Source organism: Nestor notabilis, unplaced genomic scaffold, assembly GCF_000696875.1.
Source record: "Nestor notabilis isolate BGI_N333 unplaced genomic scaffold, ASM69687v1 scaffold8629, whole genome shotgun sequence".
In the NCBI taxonomy this organism is placed as follows: domain Eukaryota; kingdom Metazoa; phylum Chordata; class Aves; order Psittaciformes; family Psittacidae; genus Nestor; species Nestor notabilis.
Genome location: NW_009942326.1, coordinates 1 through 27844, shown reverse-complemented (window position 1 = coordinate 27844; position 27844 = coordinate 1). Strand labels below are relative to the sequence as shown.

At 40.8% G+C, this 27844-nt stretch overlaps 2 protein-coding genes across 2 annotated transcripts; both read right to left on the bottom strand.

Moving 5' to 3' along the window:
* Window positions 1-734: 734 nt before the first annotated feature.
* On the bottom strand, window positions 735-14081 carry PTPLAD2 (protein tyrosine phosphatase-like A domain containing 2). Its single transcript, XM_010021343.1, has 7 exons — window positions 14071-14081; window positions 11819-11922; window positions 10828-10955; window positions 4888-5000; window positions 2242-2348; window positions 1460-1591; window positions 735-817 (listed from the first exon to the last, which is right to left on the bottom strand). Exons 2-7 carry the CDS (start codon window positions 11913-11915, stop codon window positions 735-737), a joined length of 660 nt encoding a protein of 219 aa, XP_010019645.1. The 5' UTR covers window positions 11916-11922; window positions 14071-14081.
* Window positions 14082-25113: 11032 nt separating this feature from the next.
* On the bottom strand, window positions 25114-25668 carry LOC104411022 (interferon beta-like). Its single transcript, XM_010021342.1, has one exon. It carries the CDS (start codon window positions 25666-25668, stop codon window positions 25114-25116), a length of 555 nt encoding a protein of 184 aa, XP_010019644.1.
* Window positions 25669-27844: the final 2176 nt, after the last annotated feature.

The following is a 27844-nucleotide window of genomic DNA, read 5'->3' as shown; positions in this document are numbered from 1 at the left end:
AAAAGAGATTCTTGATGTCTGCCAGACACACGGTTATAAGGTTTTAGTTCTGAGCCTTAAATATTCCCTAGAATATATGGTACATGAGTACCTGATCACTTGCCTTTGTGGTTTAGCTGGATATTCTGGAATCTTGTTTCGAGAAGTGAAGTTTGGGACAGAATGTGAGGATCTTTTGTGAATGCCTGGGGATATTCAGCATGTGAATTGCACAGGTTGCAAAGTTTCCAGCCTCTGCTCATTGAGAGATGGCCAGTTCTAGCTAATTTAGAATTTATATATATGTATTTATGAGGCACATGCATGTTGGCCTAATATAAAATAATCTTACAGATTAAATGATACTGTCATTACAGAATATCTATTGCTAACGAGGCAAGAATTAACACCAAAATTAGGGTTGTTAGCGTGACTGTGAGTGGAGACACTTCAATTTTTTCAGAGTTCTCTAATATATGTTAGAAAAAATATATTAATTTTATATATTCCTTCAAAAGCATTCATGCATTTGAAACCAAAACTTTCAAAATCAGCTTGTTACTTTGATCTGTTCCATTTTTGAGGTGCATTAAGGAGAGCTGCCTCTTCCGAAAATTCTGTGCTTGTTCAATAACAAGTTGATGAACATGCAAACAGGAGTTTTGCATTGAAAATCTTTGCCTAACTTCTTTTTAACCTATGATACGCAGCAGCCCACTGGGAATATACTTCTTAGTTCCAAACAAAATATCAGCTTAGCTTCTTTTCTTTTTGATACTGCCTGTCCCTAGGTGTGCCTTCCTTTCGGAGAAGAGGTTCTGGATGATAAAGCACATACCTGAATCAAAACACAAAATGGTGTAAGAACAAGGGAATAGAATCCAAAGTGTCTTCAATTCATGCAGAAGGAACAGTATAAGCCTTCATCTGGCAATTTGCATAGTTCCTTAAATGAACTTAAGAACAGAACACTGCATTACAAAGATGAGAGTCTTCAAATTGGTCTTAAAGCCAATGACATGATGAAGACTTGGCTGTAATGCAGCCAAATTCAGTTCAAAATTTTCAAAAGCAGCTTGTTAAGAAGGAGAAAGGGTTTATTTACATGCAGGTTTGCAGGGGGTTCTTTTTTCACCCCTTTAGATAGAACTTCTCATACCAGCTAAGAGGAATGAGTGAGATGGGGTTGCACAGAATGAAGGTATGATCAAATGGGAATTGATTTAAAAATAGGCATTTTTTAAATTTTTTTTTGTATTTTCATGCCTCTCTCACACGATGTTTCTTGCAAATTCAATTATTTGTATTTGAAAGACATCAGAAATCAAAACAGCTGATGATGAACTTCCCTGCAGTGGTCTGCAGGAGATGTGGCAGAGAGTTAGTGTTTGTGAAAGAATCTATACTGATTTGATTTTTTTGTTGCCACAGGCATCCCAGTTGTGTTGAGACACAGCTTTCTGGAAGATGAGATACTTACCTATAAAGAGCACTAGCAGATACGCTTTCAGAATATAGGGGAAGTAGATTGAGAAGGCAAATGGAAATGGTAGCTTGATGGAGTATGTGCCAAAGGATTCAAAATAAGGCAGTGATACACAAATTGCAAATGCTGTAAAATAACATGGTAAATATTTAGTCAAAGGAGATAGAAGATCATCAAAAAGCTTCATGTAAAAGTCAGTTACCTTTAAGGCATAGATAGCTATATTATATGCCAAAGTTACCATGCCATTTGTATGCATATTAATGTTTTCTCCTTAAGTTCAGTTTTGTAGGTCTGAGGGTCTAATTGCTCTTAATACTAAAATTATCAAGTATTTCCTGTTCAGTAACAAGTTCTGTCACTCCTGTGGTTGCACAGCTTTCAATATGATCTCAGTGGGCACGTTTCCTCTTGTAAGCATGATAAACTGCTAAGTATGGCCTGCTGTCTAACATGGTCAGTCTAAAATAGGGGAATCCATGTATCTTTTCTGGAGGTATTTTCCTACTTATCCAGAAAAATTAATGTTCCCCATTCTGTTAAAAAACAAAGCAAAACAGAACAATGACACACAAACCCAGAGTACCCCCATTAAAGAAAGAAGTACAGGAAAGAGGAAGATAGGTGACATACAGGTTGAGAGTACATAAACATTTATGCCTACTTTGGCAGTAAAAAAAAAAAAAAAAACCTATCTTAAACAACAATTGAACTGATCATATTTTATTGAAGAAAATTAAGGAAGCAAATTGTTGGTACCTTTCTGATCTCCTTACCTTTAGCCAGAACTGAAAGAGCGTAGAGCGGGATGTACAGTGAGAAGTTGAGCCATGTCAGTGGTAGGTAGTATATTCCCATCCTTGCTAACATGTTGTAAGTGTATCTGATGCAAGAGGAACAGCAGATGAGTTCAGAGGAAATGATTGTGTCTTTAAAATAAATACATAGCATTGAACAATCCAGGAAAATTGCAGAAGAGCTTGGAGCTGCTGATCTGAGAGTATTTCAGAGCAATTCTGCCAACAGTTCTGTTCAGGCTCTGACCAATGGCTGGAAGTAGATGGGTTCATTGTTTCAGAAGGGTTTGTCTATGGTGCTAGCAGGTAGACAGAAATACAGCCTGCCAGCTGGAAGGTTCTGTCAGAAACCAGTGTGATTTTATATTGGTCCGTCAGAAAATGGATTTCAGATATGAATATTACAACCAAGAGGGGCACACAGAATACAGCTGTTGCTTGGGAGCTGAGAATATGCTGATTTATGACTGCTGAACTACCTAAAGCACTGCTGGAAAAGACTAAACAGTAAAGGTAATTGCAGGTACTTAATGTTCTGCGGAATGGCTGCCCCTCTCTTGGACCTCAGAAGGGTTAGTAGGTGCAAAAGAAAGCAACTGTCCAATATATTGTAGTGGTTTACTGTGCTGTTACTGTTGCTCACTGGGAGACCAGAATGCCTAAGACTTCACTCTCCAAGGCGAGCTAGTGCTAGCTAGTTTGATCTAAAACTGGTACAGTAGCTTTCCGAACACGGGAGAAACGGAGGTCTGATCACATTTTTGGTCAGCTGAAAGGCTTTTGGCCTATGGTTTTGCTAGAGAGGTGGAAATAAAAATTTTTAAGCCACTTTTAGCCAGGACTGTTTCTGGCAGATGGAACCAGCATTAAGCAAACTTTCTGTATTCCCTTCTTATTAATTCATTTGTATAATTTTGCATCATACCTGGACTGCGATGATTTTGATGGGTTATAAATGTACCATCTTCTCTCAGGTTTGCCCTCTGCAACCTCAGGAGTGCCTCCATATTTTTATTTTTGCTTTTGAGGCATAATCTCAACCCAGTGCAAAAAGGATACAGCTACTTCCTCTCGATACACATTCTTTGGCTGTTCATGGTGTAAGCAGGAAAGATCAGATACAGAAAACCTTGCAGAATTTGCTCTCAGTAAATCGTTAGCCTTAATGCACAGGGTATTTACATCACTGAAGAATTATGTGGAGGAACTTGCAATACTTCAAAACTAGTTGGCTGAGGGTTAGGATGGATTCCTGTGTGCTCTAAGGCATGACCACCTCTTTTTGATGCTAGGACATGGCACAGATGCTGTAAAATTAATCATGTAAGAATTCTAAATTGGTGTGAGTAGTACTATGTATTTGGATTGGGCATTTGCTGCTGCAGGCCACAGTATCTTGCTTATTAAATGGCCAGTGTTATTGCTATGATTCCAGACTCTGTACTTCAGCAAAGATAGAAAATAGTGATGCATTGATAGGACTACTCTGACAGGACTTTACAGCCAATCTTGTTTACACTTTTGGCTTCTCTCCAGCTGCACAGAGAGCTTTCAGCTGAGATTAAGTTCTACTCTTTTAGCTTTGCAAACTCAAAAAAGAAATGGGATGGAGCAATAATCCAAATAGGTAATACAAGTAGTGGTTTCTTAACACATGTAGTACATACACTTTGAAGTTGACCTAAAGCCCTTCTTACTAATCCTGACATTTTCCTTTTTCAGATCTCTTTAATATTGTACATTTCCTAAGCTGTCTGAATCCATATTCCCAGTCAGTCTCCAAAGCAATGTTTATAAAACAGCAGAAACTACTATTTGAGCAGAAAGAAGATAAAGAAAATTACAGAGGTTGCCATGAGGACTGTGTCTTGTTAAAATGCTTCTTAATTGCATATGTCTTCCCTGCCGTAAGTTTACAAAATGAGGGCAATAGAGCTTAAGTTACATTTGAGAAATGTTACTGACTTCAGATACTGATGCAAGAGTCAGTAATGTGGAATTTTCACCATTATGCTTTTACCACAGGGAAGTACTGGTAACCTTCCACCACACAAAACTTTTGAGATAAAAGTCCTGAATTGCATTCCTGTTCATCTTGCCTTATGTTTGTGTCCCTGCAGTGTGATGTGTGCCCTACTACACCAAAATACTCAGTCTCCACAGCAGGAGCTCTTGGCTTTTTGTAAAGCACAGTGCAAGTAACCCAGAATAGTCTCTGTCTTGGTAAGAAGTTCTGCCACTGCTGCCTGTGCTGTCAACCTTGGATCAAAGTGAGGTATTAAAAAAGTAAATAAATAATAAATTTAAGTGTTAGGATTGTAGAGTATTTTGGCAATTGCTGTTCCCCGGGAGGCAGTTGTGATTTCCTTCTAAATTTTTGTTAAAAACGTCAAAGCCTTTGAGCTACACATTAGTGCAATGTAAGTCTGTAAGTAAGACTTACTTCTGTAAGTCACTCTGCCTCTCAACTATGTGGATTTTCGTAAAAATCAGTAAATAGCCTTTATTTCAAATAGATAATATGCTTTTCTACCAGTTTTGAAATAACGAACTGAGGCAGTGGAGGGGGGGTTCTGCTCACGAATGACCCGTTTTTCCCTCATTGCTTTGCCATTTATTCCTTACCTGACCACATCTAATACATTCCAAAGGAAAAACAAAACACACACGATGTACCTCCCTTGAACTTCTTCCTGACTGTTGATCACAACAAATAAAACAATTATTCTCTCAGTGATCTGAAAAGAAAAAAAGAATTGTGAATTCAGGTAGCACCTTCTGTAGCTCTCATTGAATAAGAGGGCACAGGTTGAATCCATTTTTGTTTGAACAGATGGTCCAGGGAACATTTTGCTTCTTGGCCTGCTTTTGTTCAAGACACTGTTGGCCTGCAGCTCAGTGGAAACTCTTGGCTGCAGCATCATAGGTCTGCTATAATAAGGGTGGAGATTTGCTTGCCAACAGGGATGACTTGGGTTTGTAGCCCAGGAAACTTGTGGATGAGCTGGCTAAGGTTGTGGGAGCAAGGACTGCAGCCTACAAGCAAGGAAACTTACCCCCATGTGGGAGTGAGCTTCCTTATAGGATGCATGGGAGGGTGTGGGATACAGAGCGCCCTTGGGTGCACAGAATGCCAGACAGTGCTAATCTCACAGTGCCATCTCTGCTTGCCACAGCTTCGAGATCTGCAACCCAGTGTCTCTCTCTCATGTAAGATTTGCAGAAAGGAGAAGGAATTCCTTATTTTTCTTTCCTTCCTGTTCCTGGCTAGGAGAAGTGGGTTTAAGTTTATAATTGATGTGAATTATTGCCATAATATTAGTCATAATATTTTTTTAGTGGTTGAACTTTACCCGACCCACAAGCTATGCCTCTACAAATGAAAAGATATGAAAGTGGATTAAACACACAGTGTCTTCATCTTAAAAACAAAAATACTTTGGCAATATTAGAGCTCAAGAAATTAAAAACAAGTTTGTGTTTCCTGGATAAGTTTGCCGTGCCCTGCCCTGTAAAATAAATACATCTGTAGTGTTCAGTACTGCCAACAGTTGCTTGCGAAACTCCCAGAACAGTATCAGCTCACTCTAATGTACACTCTATTTGAAAGTGCTGGAGAAGAAAACATGCACCTATTCAGTTGGTATGAATCGGTATAGCTTCATTATTTTCGTTTATTTAGGGTTTTGTACACTAGCTCTTCCATAAGGTACCTTAGGTTTAACGATTTTATGGGTTAAGATGTCAAGTCAGTGAAAGGCTGTGAAATGAAAACAGATTATCAAGGTGGTTTTCTCAGTGCAGCCATTCTCCTTCACTGGTTTCCCCCTCCCCCTTAGTCCTACCTTAAACAGTTTTGCTACATAATGTTTACCAGTTCCTGCATGGAACATTGTGGCTTGGGAGTTCTTTTATTACTTTTTTTTCAGACCACATCTGTCAGATAAAGCAATCATCACTTCCCTATTCAGCAGAATTACATGAGAGCAATTTTCCATACAGAAAGAGAGCATGTCCGTCCCCAGGGATCTGGTTCCTTATCTTGAAAGGCACTGAGAGGCCACAACAGATAAAAATGGTTTTGCTGTCTCTCCCCCTGCCCTGACTGTCGTCTTGTGCTGCTGATCCCATTGGTCCCTAACTGAGGAACTGATTTCTAAGAAGGTCAGATGTTGACACGCGTCTTTGTAGACAAGCCAGGAAATGGAGAGTGAGAGGTACAAAGTCCTGTGTTTGTACACTGATGCCGAGGAACTTCACAAGAAATTGGGAGAACTGTAAGTGTTGATGCAGGATCTGAAACCAGATATAACTGACTTAGAAGAAGTATGGTGAGACAATCATCACAAGAGGGAAATCAAAACAAAGGGAAAAGCAGTATGAGCATTGAATGGGATTGTGTGGAGAGAATACATAAAAGAGAACCTGAATTAAAATCATTTTGGTGAAGGGTGTTAAAGAAGTGCAGCAATGGTGGTCGTGGGCATTTTGTTACCAATCCTAAAATCAGACTGGGACGTGGAGAGAGAGTTCTGCAATATAGTTAATAAGAGATATTTCAGGGAGTTGTCTCACTTAGAGACCAAAGCTTCACCATGATAATGAAAAAGTGTCTTCAGATGTGAGACCTGGCAGGCGGATTTTCCAAATGGCCACTGGCTCTTCAAGAGATGGCTGGGTGGGAAAGTGCTAGGAAGCAGCATGGGCCAAGTGATCAAGAACTGATCCTATTTGAGTGAAATAAAAAGATAAGCAGTAGATCAGTAGCTATCATCCCACATTTCAAAAGGATGAGCGGCTATGGAGACCCACAATTCAGCCTCATGGAGTGGAAGGGGCTTTCTCTCCCCAGGGCATAAGCAGATGCACAAGTGGCAGTGAATATCACCTAGCTGGGGGTCAGCAGCTTTCCTCCATCAAAGTATTCATGTTTGGGAAGTGGAGCACTCAGCTTTACTAGTTGCAGAGGATGGAAGTCTGATTACTGATTGTCTAGAGTAGATTAAGCAGCTGCAAGAGTAGGGAACTGGACCTAATGCAAACAGGTCCCCTGTAGGTCTTCTGTTCCTGTTCAGCTGCAGTCTCAGCCAGCAAACAATGGGATGCATAAAGAAGCCATCAGAGACGAAAACTGAAAACTGCCCACAGTCTTGCTCTGGAGCACTTCTACAGGGTAGACACAGGCTGGCTCCTTAGGGCAATTGTGATGTCCTCAGGAGGACAGACAGTAGCATTCTACCTCTTTTGTTGCCTGCCTGCTTGCCTTTATTCCCCTTCAAGACATTGTGCTTATAGCACTCATATGTTTAGGTAACCCATACAAATCCAAGGCAGATGCAGGGGTTAGACAGAGGCTTTTCAGTAAGTGACAAGCCAGGGCACTGATTGAAGAAGAGGAGATTCCAGTAAATGTCTGTTGATATTGTGCCCATACACATATATATCTGTATACATACACACAAGGAATCATGTACACATATCAATATACACACATGTATATATATGCATGCATATGTATACATGTGTGTATACACACATACATATATATATGAAAAACATGTGCTGCTATCCAGCCACAGCTCATTTCTTCTATGGATCATCTGTCCTTGCATGAATGAAAATATGGCATTCTCCCTGTTGATACTCTCTTGCTTAAAAAAAAAAAAGAAAAAAAAACCAACAAAACCCACAAAACCAGAAGTCCTGTGTTTTCATGTTCATAAAAAGGAAGTATATGCTGACACCTCACAAAGTGTAAATACAGTGGTTTCATTTTTCATTCCTTCTTGTTCTTTGTGCTAAAGTCAAACTGGAATTTCCTTCCTCTCCCAGCACTGGTTTCTCACAGGATACAGCCAGTTCTCTAGAATGACATAAATTTTTGCAAGGCAGCCCGGGCATTTGAAGCAAGTAAGTGAAACAGAGCAAATGAGACTAGCAGAGGTTAGGGAAGCAGGCAGCACATTCACTTCAGTTTTTAAATAACCATGACTGTGCAGTATTGAACCTGGTACCTGAAACCCCTACACAAGCCTTTGATATAGTGAATATTTTAAAAAAAAGTAAGAAAAATGCTGACGTGACACATTCTCCTGTCCTCCTCTCGTTCAAGCTGGAAATGCCCAGAGAGATATCCCTTTGCACCAGCTCTGTGACCCTCCCTTGTCTTGCCTTCCTCCAAAGCACCATCACACAGGACTCATTTTTCTTTCTTGGTTTGACTTTTCCTTGGCCTGCCTAACCTTCATCAGATGTCTGGTGGCCTGATGCTGTGTCCTTCAATGAGGCCATACTGAATGTGTTTTTCCAGAGGATACCTCTGAGTTTACCTTTCCACTATTTGTAACATGTATCTCAAAGTGTTCCTTGTAAATGCTATTAAACCATGATAAATAGGTTATTAGCAGAAATCCTTCATTCAAACTACTTAAATCTTATCTCTGCTGCAACGCCTACAAAACAACCAGCCACCACAGAGGTGCTTTCACAGCTTGTTTTATTCAAGGTGGCCTTATCTTCATCCATATGCTTCCCTGACACTGCCAGAGCCACCAGTTCTCTCACTCTAGATGAACTCCATTGTGGATATGCATGTGTGTGCATGGCCTGAAGGATGTATCTAGGGATATGTTTTACGCTTAGTCAGAAGAGGTGGTAGGAACACAGAAGAGGGTAGCCACTATCAAATTCTTGCAGCTTTACCAGTGCCCTGACTACATGCAGTAGCCCATAGGCTGCAGTAAGGTATGCATCTCTGACTGTCCTTCCTCAGTTCATTGTGGAAAATATCTCTCTTTTTCCTAAGAGGCAGGGAGGAAAGCGTGACAAGGCACACGGGAGTACTGTTGGCGCACAGCTGCTTAACCTGTACTCCCACAACAAAAGCAGGGCAACCCAAGTGAAAACAGAGTACACCGAAGAGCTTGTACACCTAGCTTGGACAGCGTAAGACCGCTGCTATCATCAACACAAGAGAGTTATGTTTGCAGTGAGAGAACACCTGGGAAAAGAACCACGTAAGGATCCAGAGCTATCTTTATTGTGAGACAAATGTTTGGAGTCACCATGCCATATTGCTCCCTGACCCATGTTCTTCATGCTGACCTGAAGAGCAGTGTAGTAACTGCACTAGCCAAGAAAGGTCACAGTTTTCTTGCTTAGAATATCCATTTCATATCTAGCGTCTTTTGTGGCAACACAGCAGGTTTTGTGCAGGCTTCCCTGATCTCTGCTCCTGCTGGGCTGGGTAGGAAAGAAATGGACTATGCAAGAGCTGGGGAATGTGTAAACTCTGCCACAACAAGCCTTGCTTTAGTGACTATCTACTGGCAGGCCGCTTTTCTCTGTAAGACATGATGCGAGACTTGTTACAAGGCACATTAGGTAGGATACTTCCCACCAAGATGAGTATAAAAGCATGTAGATTTAGGCAGGGAAAAACAGTTGATTGCATTTTAATGAATTTGCTACCATACTTAGTGAGCAGCATGAAGAAGAGAGATCTGTATTAACCAATTTCCAATGGAGATTTAAAAAGAGGAACATCTTCACCCATGCAATATGTCATCTGACAAAAATGGGCTATCCAGAAAACTAAAAACATAACTAATTACTCTTACTCTTCTACCTTCTGACTGCTGAGAGCAATACCAGTTTCACCATTATTCAAATACTAAGGATGGAAAGGTTTGAAGGTAAACTCAAGTCGACATTTTTACTTTTTCCAGTGCATTAAAAAAAATACCAAAACCTGAGATAAAGTCCCAACAGAAAACAAAATGTGGTAAGGAAAATGTCCAAGAATCATCTTGTATTCTCCTATTGCATGTGATCTTTTGGCTGGTTTTCTGTCTACAGCTGAACATATGCCCTTAAACCCCTTAACAGCATCAGAACCTCTGGATGTTGCCACAATTTGCCCATGTCTGGGTTTGAGAGGGCAGAGACCCTTACAGCAAGAATATGACAATTCTCCTCTTTCCCCTCCTAGCATTAGTTCTTCTTCAGTCCCTTGATTTCTCTGTCTTTATCAATTACTTTCCGTCCACACTCCATGACTGCCAACAAACCCTGTTTCAGGAAGCTCGCTGTGCTCATAGTGTTCTCAAGTGCCATCCCTTTGCTACCCTACAAAACCTTGTGCTTGTCTCCAAAATAAATACTCACTTGTCAGTGAGGAAATGGCATGGAAAAGAATTAGCTACTGAAACTTAGGCTCTGAAATCTTGCCGTCTGGCTGTAACAAGTTGGCTGGGGAGGTAGTATCCTCAGACATCTATGGTGTCCTAGAAATGAGGTCTGCCCCTTTTCTGCAGGTGGCCTCTCCTCAGGTTCCTGCTCTTGTGGGCTGGGCATGGGACACTCACTACTCAGTTTCATTTGAAAGCAGCTCTTTCCCAACCACTTCTGAGGGCTCATTTCCTGCAGTTAGGAAACCATTAGCAGACCAGGCTCCCTAATGGAGGGTGCAGGTGGACCACTCAGGGTAGTACAGAACATGTCCCCAGGGGCAGCCATGTCTGAAATGTATAGGTTTGGAAGGAGGGTCTTGAGAAACTGGCATACCTGCAAAAGCCTGGGGAAGAGACGACTTTTATCAATGCCAATGAGGATGTGTAAGATCTCCAATACAGATAACAACTGGCAAAGGCGCATCACAGATCCTATGGAGTAAAAGGTGTCTGCCAGTGAATCTACAAAGTGAAAAGGAAAATTAAAAGGTGTTTATATAGTAACAGTCTGAATCAGCTACTGAGTCTACTCTTGCCCTATCACCACTGGACATGACAAGAAATAAAGCTCACACAGTTCCAAACATTTGGGTAGCAGACACAAAGCTTCGTGGAGGGGAGGAGGCAGCCCACTCTCTGTGTGTGGCTCTGACACAAAGGCAGGAAGCTGAGAAAAGAAGAGGATCCCCTACACTTGATGCATTGGCAAACACTGCAGGATGTGTTGGCTTAGGGATATCACTTTAGGATATTTCTATGAGGAACGGTTAAACATGAGGAGATGTTGAGTTCCTGCCTTTATCTGTACACATGTTATTTCCATAAAGAAGTAGATGACAAAGCAGGTATTTTATGTGCCTACTGTCCATGATTATAAACCATCTTAAATTTCTAGTCTCTAAGTTTCTGGTTTTGTGCCTTAACCCTATGCAACAGATAGAGAATTACATGTAATGTTTTTGGAGATAGTGATGTGCAATATCTACAAAAATATTCCTTCCTAGTGGCTTCAGTAAGATTAATGTTCACCCTTACGACTGAACCTACTCACATTTAAGTCTAAGTCAAATGTTACTGCTGAATGCTGCTGAATATTAAAGCTCATTAGGAAAACAAGAACTTCATTTCTGATGTGGTACAGTCAGAATGTAGGTATGAGAAATTTGTTCATCCTTTTAATGGAAGAAACAATGTTTTCCTAATTGAAATTACAGCCCCGGTATTGGACATACACCTATCCAGAATCCTAACTTCATCTCTAATTTGTTGTCTCTGTGTGTCACTGACTTTTGAAATCTTTAACAAAAACAAAGAAGGAATCCTACCTTTTCCAAATGACATGAACCTGATGATCATATTTGTAAATATCCAGGAATGTCCACAGAATTGCATCAAGTCATATATGAAGAGGTAGGTGTTCATGGTAAAGCTGTGGAGGTGAAAATGATACAGCAAACTGTATGACTTACTACAGCATTTGAATTTTCTGACCTGTACAAATTGTACCTTTTTTGGACATGTTAGTGAATCAAAGGAAAACAGATGAAATATAAACAGATCAGTGAAAAATGACTGTGTCTGTAAGTGGCCACAAAACAGTACTCTCCCAAATGGATCATAGGCTCCCTTTGTTGTTATACTAAGGATATACCCAGAAAAATCTTCTTGAGTTTCCACTGGTGATGAGGGTGATCTGTGGCCACATCATGAAATCTGTTCCTCCAGAGGAAAAAGTAAGTGAACAAAGACACTCCATTGGGTGCTGGATTCAAGCCTGAGCCCCTTGGCTAGGGACTGCTTGGGGTTGCACCCACAGCAGCCCTGCTGAGGGGCTTGGACTCCCACAGACACCAGCCCTGGGATTTCTCCATCTGGGTGAGATTTATCCTGTTCTTCCCAGAAGACATGCCCCTAGCACGCACTCAAGACAGCTTAAACTACAATGCAAATAACTTGCAGTGTCTCCAGCAGATGGCAGTTTTAAGTATTTATGAAAATGTAGGTGAAGAAATGGAAAAGAAAGCCACATTTCAGTCTGCTTTTATTTGGTGCACTATGAAAGATATCTGTCTTTCCCCTTTTCAATCAAATTGCTCTACAGGTTTTCCAAATGAACATGAAGTTAGGGTCTTTGTCTTTCTGCACAGCCTCTGTTTCAAGTTGCATTTAATAAAGTGAATCTTCTCCTGTTTGACCAGACTAACCTTTGTAGCCCTTCTAACTGATTTTCATATTTTATCTGACCTTTAGCAAAACTTCATAGGCTCCAGAGATGCTTAACTTCCATTTTTCATAGATGTACTGTCCTCTGATTCATTCCAGAGGGAGAGGCTTGCCTGTCCTCCAGCTATGAAAAGGACTGCCTACCTTTTTGAGAAGTGAATTCGTGAATTTTGTAGTAGAATTTATCTCCAGTGTTTGAGCAATTAATTTCCTGCCCCAGCAACTAACAAGATCTCTTTAAATTGCCCCTTGATCCCTGTATTCATGTGACATGTGCCATCAAATCTCTGACATCAAATTTTGTCTCATTTGTATCTGTACATTAACAAACACAGTGTTTAGAAGCATGCAAATATGATAAATGCATACCTTTCGTTCCCAGTATTGGACCACGACCGTAAATAACAACACTTCTGTGAACTGATTAAAATAAAATGATCTTCTAAATTTTTAATCTAAGTTTATCCTAGGGAGGTCATAGAAAATGTCTTTCTTCCTCTCTTGCTGTTTTGCAGGATGGCTACTATTCACATAAATACTTCTTAAGCACAGAAAGATTTGTTGGCATAATTTACCTCCCAAGAGACAGTAGTACCCTTTAATATTATGAAAATAAGGCATATGAGGACCCAGACAAATGAACGTAGTCCATAAACACTCCCTTCGCGAAAAGTATGATACAACTGAATTGGACTAAATTCCAGTGAGCTTTATAAATATTGACCTCAGAACCCATCTACTTTATTACTGAATGATACTTTGTTCTCTCTTGTGGTAAGAAAACAAATGGGACACTGTACATTACAAAAAGGCAAAAAATAAAGAACATACATTGTTCTTATTAAGATACAGCCTCATTGCTGGATGGATAGGAATAACTGAAATGGGTATGAAAGTTACAGGAACAGTTATAAAAACCTTGAGGCCTTCACTATTCCCTTTGGACTGATATTGCCATGTGGGCTTTGCACAGGATACAGGCTGAGCATACAGTTTCTCTCTTCTTCTGAAATTCAGTTTGCTATACATTGGTGTCTCACCCTTAGAACTTGTCTTTCAGTGGTTTGGGCTTATTTTCTTAACTCCTTCTCCACTGGTGAGCCAGAAAATTGTTGTCTTTACAGTTCTTAAGCTGCTTAATCTCAGCTAAACAGGGAGTAAGCAAGAGGACATTTGTAAAAGCAGCTTCACCCTAATGATTTGGGCAATATGGCAGCTGTTGCATGTCAGAACTCATCTTCTTTAAAATGTTCTGGTGACTACTGAAATGCATGCACTCTGTTGGCATTTATGGAGGGCCCCGTACTCCCAGGGAAGTATAGAGATGTGCTGGTGGGCAGTGTGACGGTGTCACTTGGAGGACTGATCCCGGCCCTAGGGATGTCAGCAGCACAGCTCCCTCACTTGGTGGTGCTCTCCACTGTGTGAAGTAACTGCTCGGATCTCAAAATGAGGTTACATCCTACTGTGTTAACCCTGCACAAAAGGTACCTAAGACCAAGCAGCAGCTTTTCACAGAAGTGAAGAAATGAGCAGAGAATAAAACATGATTTAGGTGTAATTAAAGGAAACCGAAATGTAAGTTGTTCTCTAACATCCTTCTCATCCAAAGGCTGATCCCTTTACCTAGAGAACCAGAAGCAGACTGAGGATAACATACTTCACTGTCCTAAAAATTTTGTCTCACAATACGAAATTCAGTCATTTGCTTCTATTTGAAGGTCACTGTCAGTGGACACGGGCTTTAGTTAGATTTCCTGCTCCCCTCAGTTTACAGCAACCATCATTCCACCTTTAGCTGACAGAGCCTGCTTCTGCAACAACCCTGCAGACAAAACTGGCTATCAATCCATCAGGTAGCTCAGTTCCTGACCCTGCCACAGACTTTTGACCTTTCAAACCTCAATTAGCCTTCCTGGTGCCTGGTTTGTAAATGGACTTGCTGCTGCATTTATTTCTTGTAGTGTGATGTTCTATTACACTTTCAAGTTGCATTCATTTGAAGGCACTGGGGGAGTGCATTTCAGTATGCTACCTGCACTGATGACAGGAGAAAGAAACAGACATAGGTCGTTAGTTGAGAGACCCATAAGGCTGGACTTGTTGACTGTTGGTTTACTTGTCAGTTCCACATTACTTACTGTGGCTGATTTTACACCAAATACATTGAAATCCTAGGGATGCATTTATTATATTTAGGATCAACCCTGCTTATTGGAAACCTTTATCTGTGTTCTCTCTGTGCTGAAAAATAAGACCTCTCAGAACTAGCATACAACAACAGCATAGCCCCAAACACCAGTGAAGTTTTAGCTTGCAAAGCCTGACGTATTTCCACAGGCAGAAAAATCACATAAATGTAATTGTTACATTTTATTACTTTTAGCATGAAGGTCTTCACATGGTTGCTGTCACCTGAGGTAAGCACAGAGATAGGTGCGTGCAGTGTCTGAATGGGTTCAGGACTACAAGATAATGTGACAGGTAGCACAGCAGTGGCACCCAGCTCAGGGCAGCCCTTGTCCTGTCTAGCTGTCTCCTGCAAGGTGCCAGGACAAAGGACACACTCAGGTCCCTTTCACAGGGGGTCCCGGCCAGGCCTGCATGAACTGAGCACTTCCCTGCTTTCAGAGCTGTTGCTGCCTCCCCATGCGCCCACAGTGGCTGGCCACGCATGAGGAAGCAACCCTCACACTGAAACCAGAGAGCAGTGCTCCTTTCTGGTTTTTCTCCTGCAGGAAAGGTCTGCTAGAAAAGCCCCTCTGCTGACATGGTTTCCTCTTCAGTCACACTGGTCTGAAATTCCATCCCTTCCCCACCCCTATGACAAGCTGCAAGCACTAGAACTCAGGAAGCAGAATGCTCCTGAGCAGCAGCACAAAATATGTACATTTCTCTCACAGGCACATCCCGCCCCACTTCTCTGTCCCCTTCCTTTTCGCATTTGTGCAGGGTGGGACACCTGCGCTCCAGAGGCATTACCTGCTGTGGGGGTCGCACTGCTGCTGCTGCTGCTGCTCCTGATCTTTCTCCTTTTTCCTCTCTACAGCTGCAGCAGCTGTTTGTTAGATCACCCCTCCTCTTTCCTCTTCCCCCACCCCACGACGTCACGTTTGCAGCACTAAGCAGAAAAAACACTGCACTTCCCGAGAAAGGAGTTTCTAACCCCAAATATCTCCATGCCATTTGTCCTGCTCTTCACCCAGGCTAGTCTAGCCTAAGCTACCCTCACCAAAATTGGTTTCTTGCTGTTGCACCAGTAAGCTGGTCTGTAAATCTCACTAACTTTATCTCTGAATCCAGAGCAGTGTTTTGAAGGACTACTTGAGAGAAGAAATGCAAAATTTCTTTCTTTCTCTTGTGTTTAAATCTTCAGCACTACAACAATGCTAACAACAAGATCAAATGGTACAGAAGGTTGGGAGCATAGCATTGAAGGAGTACTTCATATAGGGGAAACAATTTTCCACTTCTTATCTAGATATGTCTATTTATCCATGGCGTTCTGAAATATGGGCACCACTGGCAGTGGAAATGTATTGCAGTTTACATCTGCCCTTAAACGGCTGAGGTATCTCAGCATAAATCAGATGAAGAAGAATGTCATAACATGTTTACAAACTCTCCTCTCCCACTTAGTTTTCCCACTGTCACTCATGTTAGAAGCACATCGCATCCTACAGTGACATTTAAAATTTGATGTTATGATTGAAGAAGGACATAATGAGCATAGGTTGTTATGTAAATACAAAAAGTTGCAGGGGGCAAAAAGTGCCTTACTGGGTCTCATCCCTAGTGCGAGTGGTGTTGAGCTCTGGCAAGACCATCTCCACTCCCAGTGGTGTCCTAGAGGGGTGAGAAATGCCCTCCTTACAGGTGGATGGTTTCCTCGCAAACAAACCGTGGGATGCTGTGTTTTTCCTGGTTATATCTCCCAGCTGGGACCTTTGCAGAAAGGCTATGTATTTATGCCTAGCTTTCCTGCTGGTGCAGCATCTCACTTTTACTGCTCAAGAAACATCATAATTTTCTAGGCTAAAGACTACTTCCTTCTCAGGAGGAAATAATAAATCAGGGTTAAATAAAGGGTTAAACAATTAAACAAATAGCTAATGAAAAGCTCAGCCCATAGCGCTTGCAAAACAGCTCCCATACTGCGTGCTTCTGAGAGGACAACTGGTGTGACTAATACTGGCAGGAGTTGAGCTCACAACTGTAACAAGATCCAGCAACTGGAAAAACAGCTTTTTACAAACATCAGGCAAATACATAAAAGCAACCAAGGCTCACCTAGCTCTGTGAGGTGCAAAATCCCTCTTGTGCGCAGCTGCCAAGTTAGAGCTCCCACGGATAATAGGGGAGCCTGCAAAAGCTGGTGAGCTCACTACCAATTCCGACCCATGCTGCTGGCCGCCCCATGGCACAGCCCGGCAGGAGGTGAGGGGCAGCTGGGGCTGCCTTGGCTGCGTGCAGCCCTCTGGGCAATGGGGACCCTGCACCTGCCAGTGCCACCCTGCCCCAGGCATGGCTTCAGAGCACAGCAACTTGTGCTGCCTGCCATGGGAGCATTTTGAAGGGTTTTCTTTGCCAGCAGCTTGGCCCTGTGGACTGGATGCCCATAACTTGCTGAAGAAAACAAATACACTGAGATGGCGCGTGAAGCAGTGATGTTGTTTTTTGAAAGGAATGATGCTGGTGCACTCCAAGCCTGCCTGGTGATGAGGAATACGACACTGCAAGGGCCAATGACTAGAAAATTTGTTTCAAAGGTGTACTTTTGAGCTGAACTATAGCGCTATTATAAATACACCCATTTGAGTGGCAATGCACTGCAGCAGTGGAGCCAGAGTACAGGGCTCATAAATCCACTATCACATGGATATCGAAATTCTTCTTTGGGAGATGAAGAATTCAACTTCGGCAGTGGGCTGTAGTTGAACTGGCCAATCAGACCTGTTTTTTCACAAACAAAATCCTTCTCTGAAATACAAGGGGTTTTTTTGTGTACAGTTTGCTGTTGAAAACACATGTAAGGTCCCTTTAGCTTTGTGATTTGGAGTGGTGTTTTTGTAGCATGACAGCCTGAGGGTGCAAGAAAGGAAACTCAGTCACAAACGGTAACACCTTTTTTTATTAGACTAGATAGAAGTGGGAACACTTCCAGGCACACAGGATTTGGAGAAAGGCTTGTATGTTTAAAATATTTAACAGTTTTGTAAACTGCAGAGACATTCAGATGAAAGCAAATATTAAATGACAACAGTGGAATACATGTTAGCCGGATATGGGAAGACTAGAGTAAGTCCTGGAGGAAAAAATCTAGCTTTTATTTTTGAAAAATAAACCTTATTTTTTTCACTCCAGCAACTTCTTTTGCTGTCAAACTTCAATCTACAAACTACTTCACCAGCATCAAATAATTACTTGTCTGTAACTGCTAGCATCTCTTTTAAAAAAAACCCCAAGCTTCATGACTGTTCAGCATGTGTTAAGCCTGATTCTCAAAATCTAAACAGCTTGTAACCACGTTTGGTTTCTTTCTATCATGAGGTGGCAAAAACATGTTCTGTCTGGGCATGGTGCTTCTGTCAGGAACCATTACAAGGGGTTGCTTTATGCAAAAAGTTAACAGCAGTCCTGAAATGTTTCATGCAAAATGGAAAGAAACTCAATTCTCTTCAAGTAAGAAACATCACCAGAATGAAACATCTGCTCCTTTTATGCTTTTGCTTCCGAACCCTTGCTATACAAGCAATATGCAAATGTGTTTTAAGAAAAGAAACCATGTGTCTTAAAATTAATTTTCAATGTTACTAACTGTTAACTTTATGTCTCCTTTTCTCCATGATTAGATTTTTTGGCTACTTGAATTCAAGTCTGCATTTTGGCCAGTGGATTACACTAGTTTAAACACTGGTAAATCACAGCTCTTGAACACGTACTTATCTGGAAGCACACACTCGAGTGTGACTTCAGTTAAAGGAGTAAATCCTGGGCTGTCAGGGGCCATACAGCTGATGTGGTGCAGTACAGGACACTCTTATTTCTCACTAGCAGGCAGAGTATTTGCACAGTGCTGGTTGGTGTTTATGTTGTGTGATCAGCACTGCCAGTGAGAAAAGGAAGGCTGTGCAGAGGCAGCAGAGGAAGCGAAGTCACCTCCACACTGCAAACAAGTAACGTGGAAAAGCGTCAAAGTTTTTGTCTGTACTCTCAAACTGGGCAAAAGAGGAAGCAGTGGCCATGCCAGCTTCAGCACTCCCTGGTGATTCTGTACACTCAGCAGAGACCCTGTCTTGTAAACAGGTCCTGCCTCACCGGAGCTGACTTGCTGGCATCCTCTAACAGAGTTAAGTCACCCCAGACAGAGTTCCTGGCTACTTCAGGATGAGGACAGGGGTACGGGGTGAATGAGCATTGTGCCACGAAGGCCCACCTAACAGATACAGAGCTGGCAGAAATTTCAGCTTTACAATTTCATCAGGTGAAAAATGGATGAAGATCGGAAACGCTTTTAGAGGGAAAAAAAAATCCCAGTCACTCTGTTTGGTTTTGGCCAAAAGACAATATAATCAATCTATGATTGATCTTTTGCATTTACTTCTTTCAGTGCAGTTCAGTTCCAAGACAGGCAGGGGTATTTCAGAAAAAGCAGGATGGTGGCAACTGAAGCAGGACAAGAGGAAGGATAAGAGAAGCCAGACAATCTCCTGGCAGTTTCTGTCTAAACCTCCCAAAATGTCACTTGGAGATGTGACAAACTTACTCTCCTTGCTTGTCACTTCCTGGAAGTCTTTGAGGGAGCACCTCCTCTGGCCTCTAGATCGACCTCTGTATTCACAACTAGCCCTATAGCTCTGTATGAATATACTGATTTTGGAGATTCATTATTTTCAAGCATTGACCTCCCAGACTACAAAGAGAAGTTGGGCAGGAACACCAGGAGGCCTACGTAGATGAACAAAGAGCTTCCAAACAAACTCCAGCATAAAAAGGAGGCCTACAGAGCGGGGAAGCAAGGATGGGTAGCTTGGGAAGAATAAAGAGAAATAGAGCACCTCTCCTACGAAGACAGGCTAAGAGAGTTGAGTTTCTTCAGCCTGGAGGAGAGAAGGCTTAGGTGAGACCTTAGAGCAGCTTCCAGTGCCTAAAGGGGGCCTGCAAGAAATCTGGAAAGGGACATTTTACAAGGGCTTGTAGTGACAGGACAAGGGGGAATGGGTTTAAACTGACAGAGGGGAGAGTTAGATTAGACGTTAAGAAAAATTCTTTACTATGAGGGAGGTGAGGCGCTGGCACAGGTTGCCCAGAGAAGCTGTGGCTGCCCCATCCCTGGCAGTGTTCAAGGCCAGGCTGGACGGGGCTTTGAGCAACCTGGTCTAGTGGAAGGTGTCCCGGCCCATGGCAGGGGGTTGGAACTAGATGATCTTTAAGGTCCCTTCTCCAACCATAACAATTCCATGATATTACCTCAATGCCGAGGCAGAGGTAAATAAAAAGAAAACTGCTGACTATGCTCTCAGCATAGGATAAAAATGTTTCTGTAATACACCTTAATCCTGGTTTTCATAAAACTGTTTCTACATGGAAGCAACTTATTTTTATGATGCAAAGGATGACTTATTTTTAGGCTGATTATTATAACCTGGTTCTACTGTTCTTAAAGAATCTAATCTGCATGTTCAAGGACAATATAATCCAATTTTTAGGGTAACAATTTTTTACTATTTAATGTTCTTATAGGAAGAATTGTAAAAAGCATCACTCATTTTACTTGTTGTTTTGTTGGGGTTCTTTTAATAGTTTACCCTTTAGTACAGGTTTACTTTACCCTTTAGTATAGGTTCCTGTCCTTCCTTCTCATTCCCAAGCAGCGTCTTTTCAGAAGAATGGGAAATTCAATGGTTTTGCTAGGGGTGCAATGAAACGATTAACTGAATATCAAAGACATATGCAGTTCTGAAATAAGACATGCTTCTACAGTCTCTGTGCCTCCCAGTTCACTGCACTCAGTTTCATTGCTGGATGAGACCCATGGGCCCATCAAATATAGAATCATAGAATAGTTAGGGTTGGAAAGGATCTTAAGATCATCTAGTTCCAACCCCCCTGCCATGGGCAGGGGCACCACACACTAAATCATGTCACGCAAGATGCCATCGACTACAGTAATAACGAGGAGTTACTGCTTGATGGTTGGAAGAGTTCCCTTTTTTTAAGTGTTAATCATTACTGAGTCACTCATAATGGAGTTGTGATAAAAGCTTCTGATATTTTCTATGAGCGTAATGGTTTGCACAAATAGTGACTGTTACCCTGCGATGAGGAACTGGGAAGGAGAGGGAAATGTGCCCTATTTTTCTAAGGGGGAAAAAAAAAAAGGTGGAAGAGGGAAAATAAAGTGCTTAGTATCTTTAAATATTTCTAGTGACCACTAATCACATTCAGCGTAAAGCCTACACGTGAGTAGCTGTGAAATGATTTAATGCTTGTTCCAAGCACAACAGCGTAAGTTCTGCCAGAAGCAGCAGAAGCTTATTTTTAACTATTACAACATTAGAATCACAAGAAAAGCTCTGATATAGCCAGATCTGGAGACCAGAACTGAGTACACCTTGAACCCAGATAGACTTGAAGAGAAAGTCTATTAATTGCTTAAAGAAAGAGCACATTTCTAAAATATTTGAAGTCAAACAGGCGCTTTCCCCCCCACTCACACTCCCTAAAGAAAAGCTCCCTGTTTTTTATAAATATGTCTGTCAGGATACTTCCTTTCTGGGAAAATGAACTGTAACACACAGTAGCCCAGCTAAGTCCAGAGGAAGTTTATTTCGTTCTGGTCTAACAAGATAAGAAACTTGAAGAATACAGTCAGCAGTAGAGTTACAGTGAGTAGACATGGTGGTAAATGGGGGGGCAGATGCACTATTTGAAATCTCAGTATTTAATCTCCTTAATATGGATTTTGAATTTGTGAATGCATTACCATGCTTTAACAGTTATTTTCTAGAGAGGAGTGTTAGCTCTGTTTACTTACACACTTCCCAAAGCAGATTGTATTATTTGCTTAGAAGATTGAATTCTTCATTGATGAAGGTAATGTGGTTAGTAGGTTTAGGTTTAGGATCCTAATTGAAAACAATTGAGCTCAAGAAGGTTGGTCTTGGAAAATTAATCTACCTTGAAACATCTTACAGTGAGAACTGAGGCGGGACATTAATTTCTCTGTGCTCATAGTCATCACTTACCATTGCTTCACCCTCACTCAGGCCCCTCTAAAATTAAAGCAGAGAGTTGCCAGTTCATGTGAACTGGGGATTTCAAATTTAATGTTGTACAGAGAGAAAATTAGCTCATCCAGGACACAACCAATGAAGAGCTTAAACAGCATTTGGCAGTGTACTGCTGCAGTGGGAGGAATGCAGGAGTGGCCGGAGTGCAACTGCCCTCCAGTTTGCAGAACAGGCTGTAGCACTCACATGTCTGCCAGATGAGAAGAAAGATTGTCCTCGCTTTCCCTGTCAGAGCTTGCTCCTCTAGGAACCCTCAGCATTGAAAAGTTCTTGCCCCTTACAAGGACTTGTTGATGTCAGTGGGAATGTGGGAAACACTGATACAAATGACTCATCCTTGCCTATATGAGGGTTAGCAGGAAGATTTTTGCATATTAAAAGCACGGTCACCTTACTGGAAAGTATCAAATGCAATCTTACTTCTTTTGTTCACCTTTTTATGCTTTGCATTACATTTCTAAAGCAAAGTTAATTCATTCTGCCAGTGAAAACTCTATGTTTGTCACCCTCATTTCTTGGTCTCCCCTCTGGTTTCTTCCTGGAAGGGCCCAGCATTATTCCGTAACTGGGAGGGGGAAGACAGTTTAGGACTACCCCTGACAAATGGCAGGCTGGGTATGAAGTGAGGACTGGCCAGATGCAGCAGCCCATAGGCACTGTCTCCCCATGAGCAGTTCCTGATCCCCCTCCCAGCCCACACCCTCAGCCTGGTCTGCCTGCTCCACCACAGGCACTGGTGCAACTTCCTCATGGATGCTGTGAAGGCGTTCACAGGGGTCCTTCCTAGCAACATGGGCTAATCCTGGATGATAATGTGGAGAGTTATTTCCAAAGGCTTTTGTCCTGTTTTGCTTTGGGTTTTTTCTCTGTTTTGGGTTTGGGTTTGTTTTGTTTTTTGCTGGTTGGTTGGTTTTGGGTTTTTTTTTCTCCAATTTAAAAACTAAGCAAAGCCAGAGCTGACAGAACAGGGCAAACCCACAGAAAAATTGCTTTGGAAAGCTGTAGTCAGCTGTGACTTGTAAGTAATTTTTTCCACACTGAAGTCTGGAATTCTTCAGTTCTGCTGTAGCTATGCTGAAGTTTCATGTGGGATACAAGACATTTGACTCCAATCCCATAACTCCCTTCCAGAAAACACTCTGCATAGGTGAAACACACCAATTTCAGTGCAGTTTCCCCAAAAGTGCAGTACAGCACATGTAAACAAGGGCAGTGAGACTAGCCATGAGAACAGCCACAACTGTGACTGGGACCTGTGTTGCACAGCACTGCTGCATCAATCCTAAGAGAAAATTTATGAAACTTTTTGACCTACAAGCAGTCCCATCTTGGAAGGATTTTTCTTCATCTCTGTAAATTTTCAACCAGGATTTGACTTCACATTCGCTATTTTAGTCATTTACATTTGAAAATTATGGATGTAAATCCTGTATTTTGCTACATTTGTTTAACTTCTAGGAAAAAACTAATGGAAAAAAATACCACAGGGTTTTAGTTAGTCAGGAGTATAACATACAGCCAACCTGGTAACATAACAGTGATGAAATACAGATTGTGCCAAAATGTTACAATGGCAAGAAGAGAGAGGGTTGTCTTAATCTTCAGTTTTCTTTCTTTACTTTAAGGACTCTTAACCTTTCTTGAAAAAGCGAGCATAAAACAAAGATCTATTGGCTTGCTATTTTATTTTTCCTTTGTATTTGTTGAGCAACTATGTCTGTTGCAGGATCCTCATCTTTAAATGGGTCTTCTGCCTCAGTACAAATAATTTCTATTAGGTCACAATTGCCCAAAAAGCAATTGAAATCAAATGCTGGTTTATGAGCTCCTGTCCATCATCTCTTGAGGTTTCATTCTTTCAGTAACAGTTCATTTTTCTTTCAAGTCCTTTCTGTGAACCCAGTAGCAGTTTATTGATAAGAGCATGCTTATAAAGAGCTGAAACACTGTCTTGCCAAAATATATACACATTCACCTACAATTCTTACACTTGTCTGTAATTTTTGCCCTCTAATAAATAATAAAGTTTGCCCTCTAGTGACCATTCTGGGTTTTTTCCTGCACTGAAAAGTACCCTGTTGACTGAAATATGTCAAAACATTTTTATTCGGCAATCGGATTTTTAAGGATAGTTACAAACTAAAATAAAGCTAAGAACAATTACTGGGCCACAAATTAATGTATTCCCACTGCAGGCAAGTGAGGCATTAAAAACTGGGATTCTTCATGAGAGAGCAGCTGAAAATATTTTATGCTATTTCCATAACAATAAAAATGAGGCCATTCCAGTAATAGTTTACTGCATTGCCACCTAGGATAGCACACCAGAAAGATAAGTAGGCTGAATGTGCTTTTACAGGCTTGAAGTAGTGCAAAAAGAACCAAACAAGCATCAGAAATAATACTGAAAAAGTCTTGCAGTGGGGCCATTTCAAGTGCTGTTCATGAAGATGCCCGAGAAATGCACATTTTGTTTTAACATTTGTGGCAGGGTGTCACCAGATGGAAACATGGCTCTTATTCTTTGCTCTGCTTCTTTGATCTTTTCTGTTGTTCTGGACCATGGTGAAGTTCTTAGCTGGCTTTATTTCTGGTATTTCAGTTTCAGACCCAATACCTGTGTCTCTCGTCACTTCTTTATCTTGTATCCATGAATGGTAGAGGGTAGAGCATGCACACCTGCAAAAGAGACTTGTGTCATAGGTATGGTACCTGAGATCTGGCGTACCACTGCTGCTGTTTCTACCAGTCAATTTTTTGTTTAGATGTACCTTTTTACTATCACCACGTTGAATGATACTCTTCTTAATGGCTGGAGATCAGGAAAAGTTTTAAAGTGGTTCTTCCCCTGATACTTAAACCAATGTGACTTTAAGATACCTTAATGTAGAGAAGTTATTTCAAAGAAGCTTGTGAAATAAGTTAAAGTGAATTGGAAGCACAGCATTTACTTACATGCATCACATTTGCAAAATTAAATTTCAGCAACATAATTATTTAAATACAATCAAAACTAACAAGAAGCAATGCCACAAGATAGATCATAGAACAAATAATACAAGTATTTTTAAAGCTAAGTTATGTGAGGTCAAAATCTTTTTACCTTAGTTGTTGAGCTTCCTTATGACTTTATCAACCAACTGAAGACATCTTCTCATTTCTGCACGGCTGATTTCCCAGGAGCAGAGGCTGTATTGTTTGTCTTTAAGAAAACAGTCTATTTCTTTGAAGTACTTTTTCAGTTTCAGACTGTTGGCTTCTTTACTCCAAAAATACCAGGTCTGCTTCTTGATTACACATACCTCCAATTGCTCAATTTGCTGATAAAGTCCATTTTGGAACTGTCCTAAAGCTGTCTCATCCCAAGCAGCTAAAGTCAGATTTTTGCTAAAGATATAAAAGATATGTTGGAAGATCTCTTCAATGGCCACTTTGACAGTCTCTTTATGTCTGGGCTTTAGAACCTGGTTAGGAAATCTGAAGGACATTTTCTCTCTTAGACATTGTCGAGGAAACTTTTCACCCATTTTGTCCAAAAGTTGCAGGCTGTTCTTGACCACTTTTCTTCGCTGTAAAGGAAGGTGATTACACTGAGGACAGGAGGTAGTGGTGGTGCACAAAAGTATGATGCCAATTTGTATTAAGCCAAAAGCATTCATGATAAAGAAAAGCTCTTAGGTTCCTCCTTTCCTGTGTATAAATTCTGAGAGACAGGGTGGGATGCTATAAAGGTCATTCTTAGGCAATGGTTTCTTCAAAATATTGAAATTTAATTATTCTGTAGGAGAAGTTTTCTTTCATCATTTTTTGGTTTTTAAGGTTTTCCCCCTTGTGTATGCTTTTGACACCACTTTCATTTTCTGCTTTATGACTTCACCGTTTTTTTTTTTCCCCTACTTTCTTTTTATTTCAGCTGGATATTAAAATATTATGTATCCCTCTCCCTCAAAGATTCCACAGGAAGTATAACGAGAATTTAGAAGAAAAAGTTACAATTTTTTTTCTTAGTATTTTAGCAGTGGAAGAACATGTTCAAATAAAGTAACACTCTCAATGATGGGTCAGAGACCTGCTGAATAATACTGCCATCCTGTCTCCTCAGCATGATATATACTTCCAAAAATCAGTTAAGTTTTCTCCACTTATTTTAATTCAGGGAAAATATTTTCTTTCTCCTCACCTTTCTCTTGTCTATTCAGACTTAAGGAAAGATGTCGTATCATTAAAATATGCGTGTGTGTGTACATACATTTTTAAAAATGTGTAGATGCATCAATATACCTGTGTCTATTTTAATGCATGTACACTGCTAATTTAACAAGGCCTTGACCTCACTTAGGGACTGCAAGTGCCAAGTAAATACAAATACCCATACGGGAACAATTTAAATACTTTGACGAAATACTCTTCCCCCCCTTATAAGTAACTGAGCAATAAGTAGTATCAATGCCAGTAGAGCAGAGGTCTAAATTCTGATAATAAATGGGAAGAGAAACTAATAAAGAAAACAAAACCCACTCTAAAATACTACCATTTTGCTTCCCTAGCCATATAACAGAGGTTAGCACTGGGTCTGTGTCTGGCTCCTGTCTTTGATTTTATTTTGGTGAAAGTTAGTGTTAAGCTATCATTTTGCTGTCTCCCCAGCCTCATGTGCCAACATCTGTCATTGCAAAGGCAATTCTCTGTAGGTTATTATGCCTTGATAAAGGGGTCAGATGATAAACTACTTTTTAGTCTGAGACCTGGCTCTGTAGTTTTGTTTTGTTTTGTTGTGCAGCCATTGCTATGTAGTTGGCTTCATTCCCAGTCTGACTGTCAATCTGATGAACAGGCAGATTTATGACACCATTTTAGGGCTTCGTTTTTGTTCAACATGTAGGTATTCGAGAGGCTTTAGAAAATCATAAATTAAGCAGAGCTCAATTATTCACATGAGCAAACTCCTTGGATGCCTTGATGTTGCTTAAGCAACCTTGGATTAGAGGTACTGCCAGTGTGAGGTAAAAAAGAAACCCTATCACCTATGACAATATTAAATAAAAAAAGTAAGAACAATCATATAAAATGCATAACATGGGGTGAAATCTTTTCACTTAGTAGCAATGTTTATTGCTTTGGAAAAACTAGCCTGAAGTGCCATTGAGATGTATCAGTTTTGCAAAAATACACATAACATTAAAATCATCATGAAATCAATAAAATGGTTATAGTTCAAGAAAAACATTAAATCCTGCTACACCTATTTCCATAAATTATACACAAGTATTTTTTTCCAAACTGTAATCATTATATGAGCTTAATCCTTCTACTGACTTTAACAGGTAAACTTCTTCATATTCATTGTATCTGCCAGACACACAAGTTTTTTATTGCCTCTTGCCATTAAAGAAAAAATAAGTGTTTATATGTTTCCATCTTGATGAAGAGCTGCAGATGCCATCCTGGGTGTCACCAACATTACAGAGGGGGAAAAACAGAAGATTGTCTCTTCCAGATTTCTTACAATGGTAGAGCTGGTACAGGTGTTTTATTCTCTTGTCTGTGTTAACAGATTGACATTCAACTTAGTCAGGTTTTCAGGTTTTTGTTTTGTGTTTAATAACAACCAATTGTTCTTCTCCACTCAGCCAATTTCTTGATTATTGCACTGAGACAATCATAGTAGTAACACTTCATGATTCAAGATGCAGTCTCCCCTAACCATTTATCTTTATTGCTTAATTCAGAAACAAGGTGTTCATCAAAAGTAATGAGTGGAAGAGCTATCTGAGTGATACGAAGCTGCAGCAGAGATTGCTGTTTATTTGAATTGCCGAGGTGAGTATCTCCAGA

Excerpts from the sequence above, each read along its gene's own strand:
- LOC104411022 (XM_010021342.1), bottom strand. The coding sequence starts at position 25,668 with ATGAATGCTTTTGGCTTAATACAAATTGGCATCATACTTTTGTGCACC.
- PTPLAD2 (XM_010021343.1), bottom strand. The coding sequence starts at position 11,915 with ATGAACACCTACCTCTTCATATATGACTTGATGCAATTCTGTGGACAT. Across the intron at positions 10,956-11,818 it reads GTTCATGTCATTTGGAAAAG|ATTCACTGGCAGACACCTTT; the intron begins GTAGGATTCCTT and ends TTCACTTTGTAG. Across the intron at positions 1,592-2,241 it reads TCTTTCAGTTCTGGCTAAAG|CATTTGCAATTTGTGTATCA; the intron begins GTAAGGAGATCA and ends GTTATTTTACAG.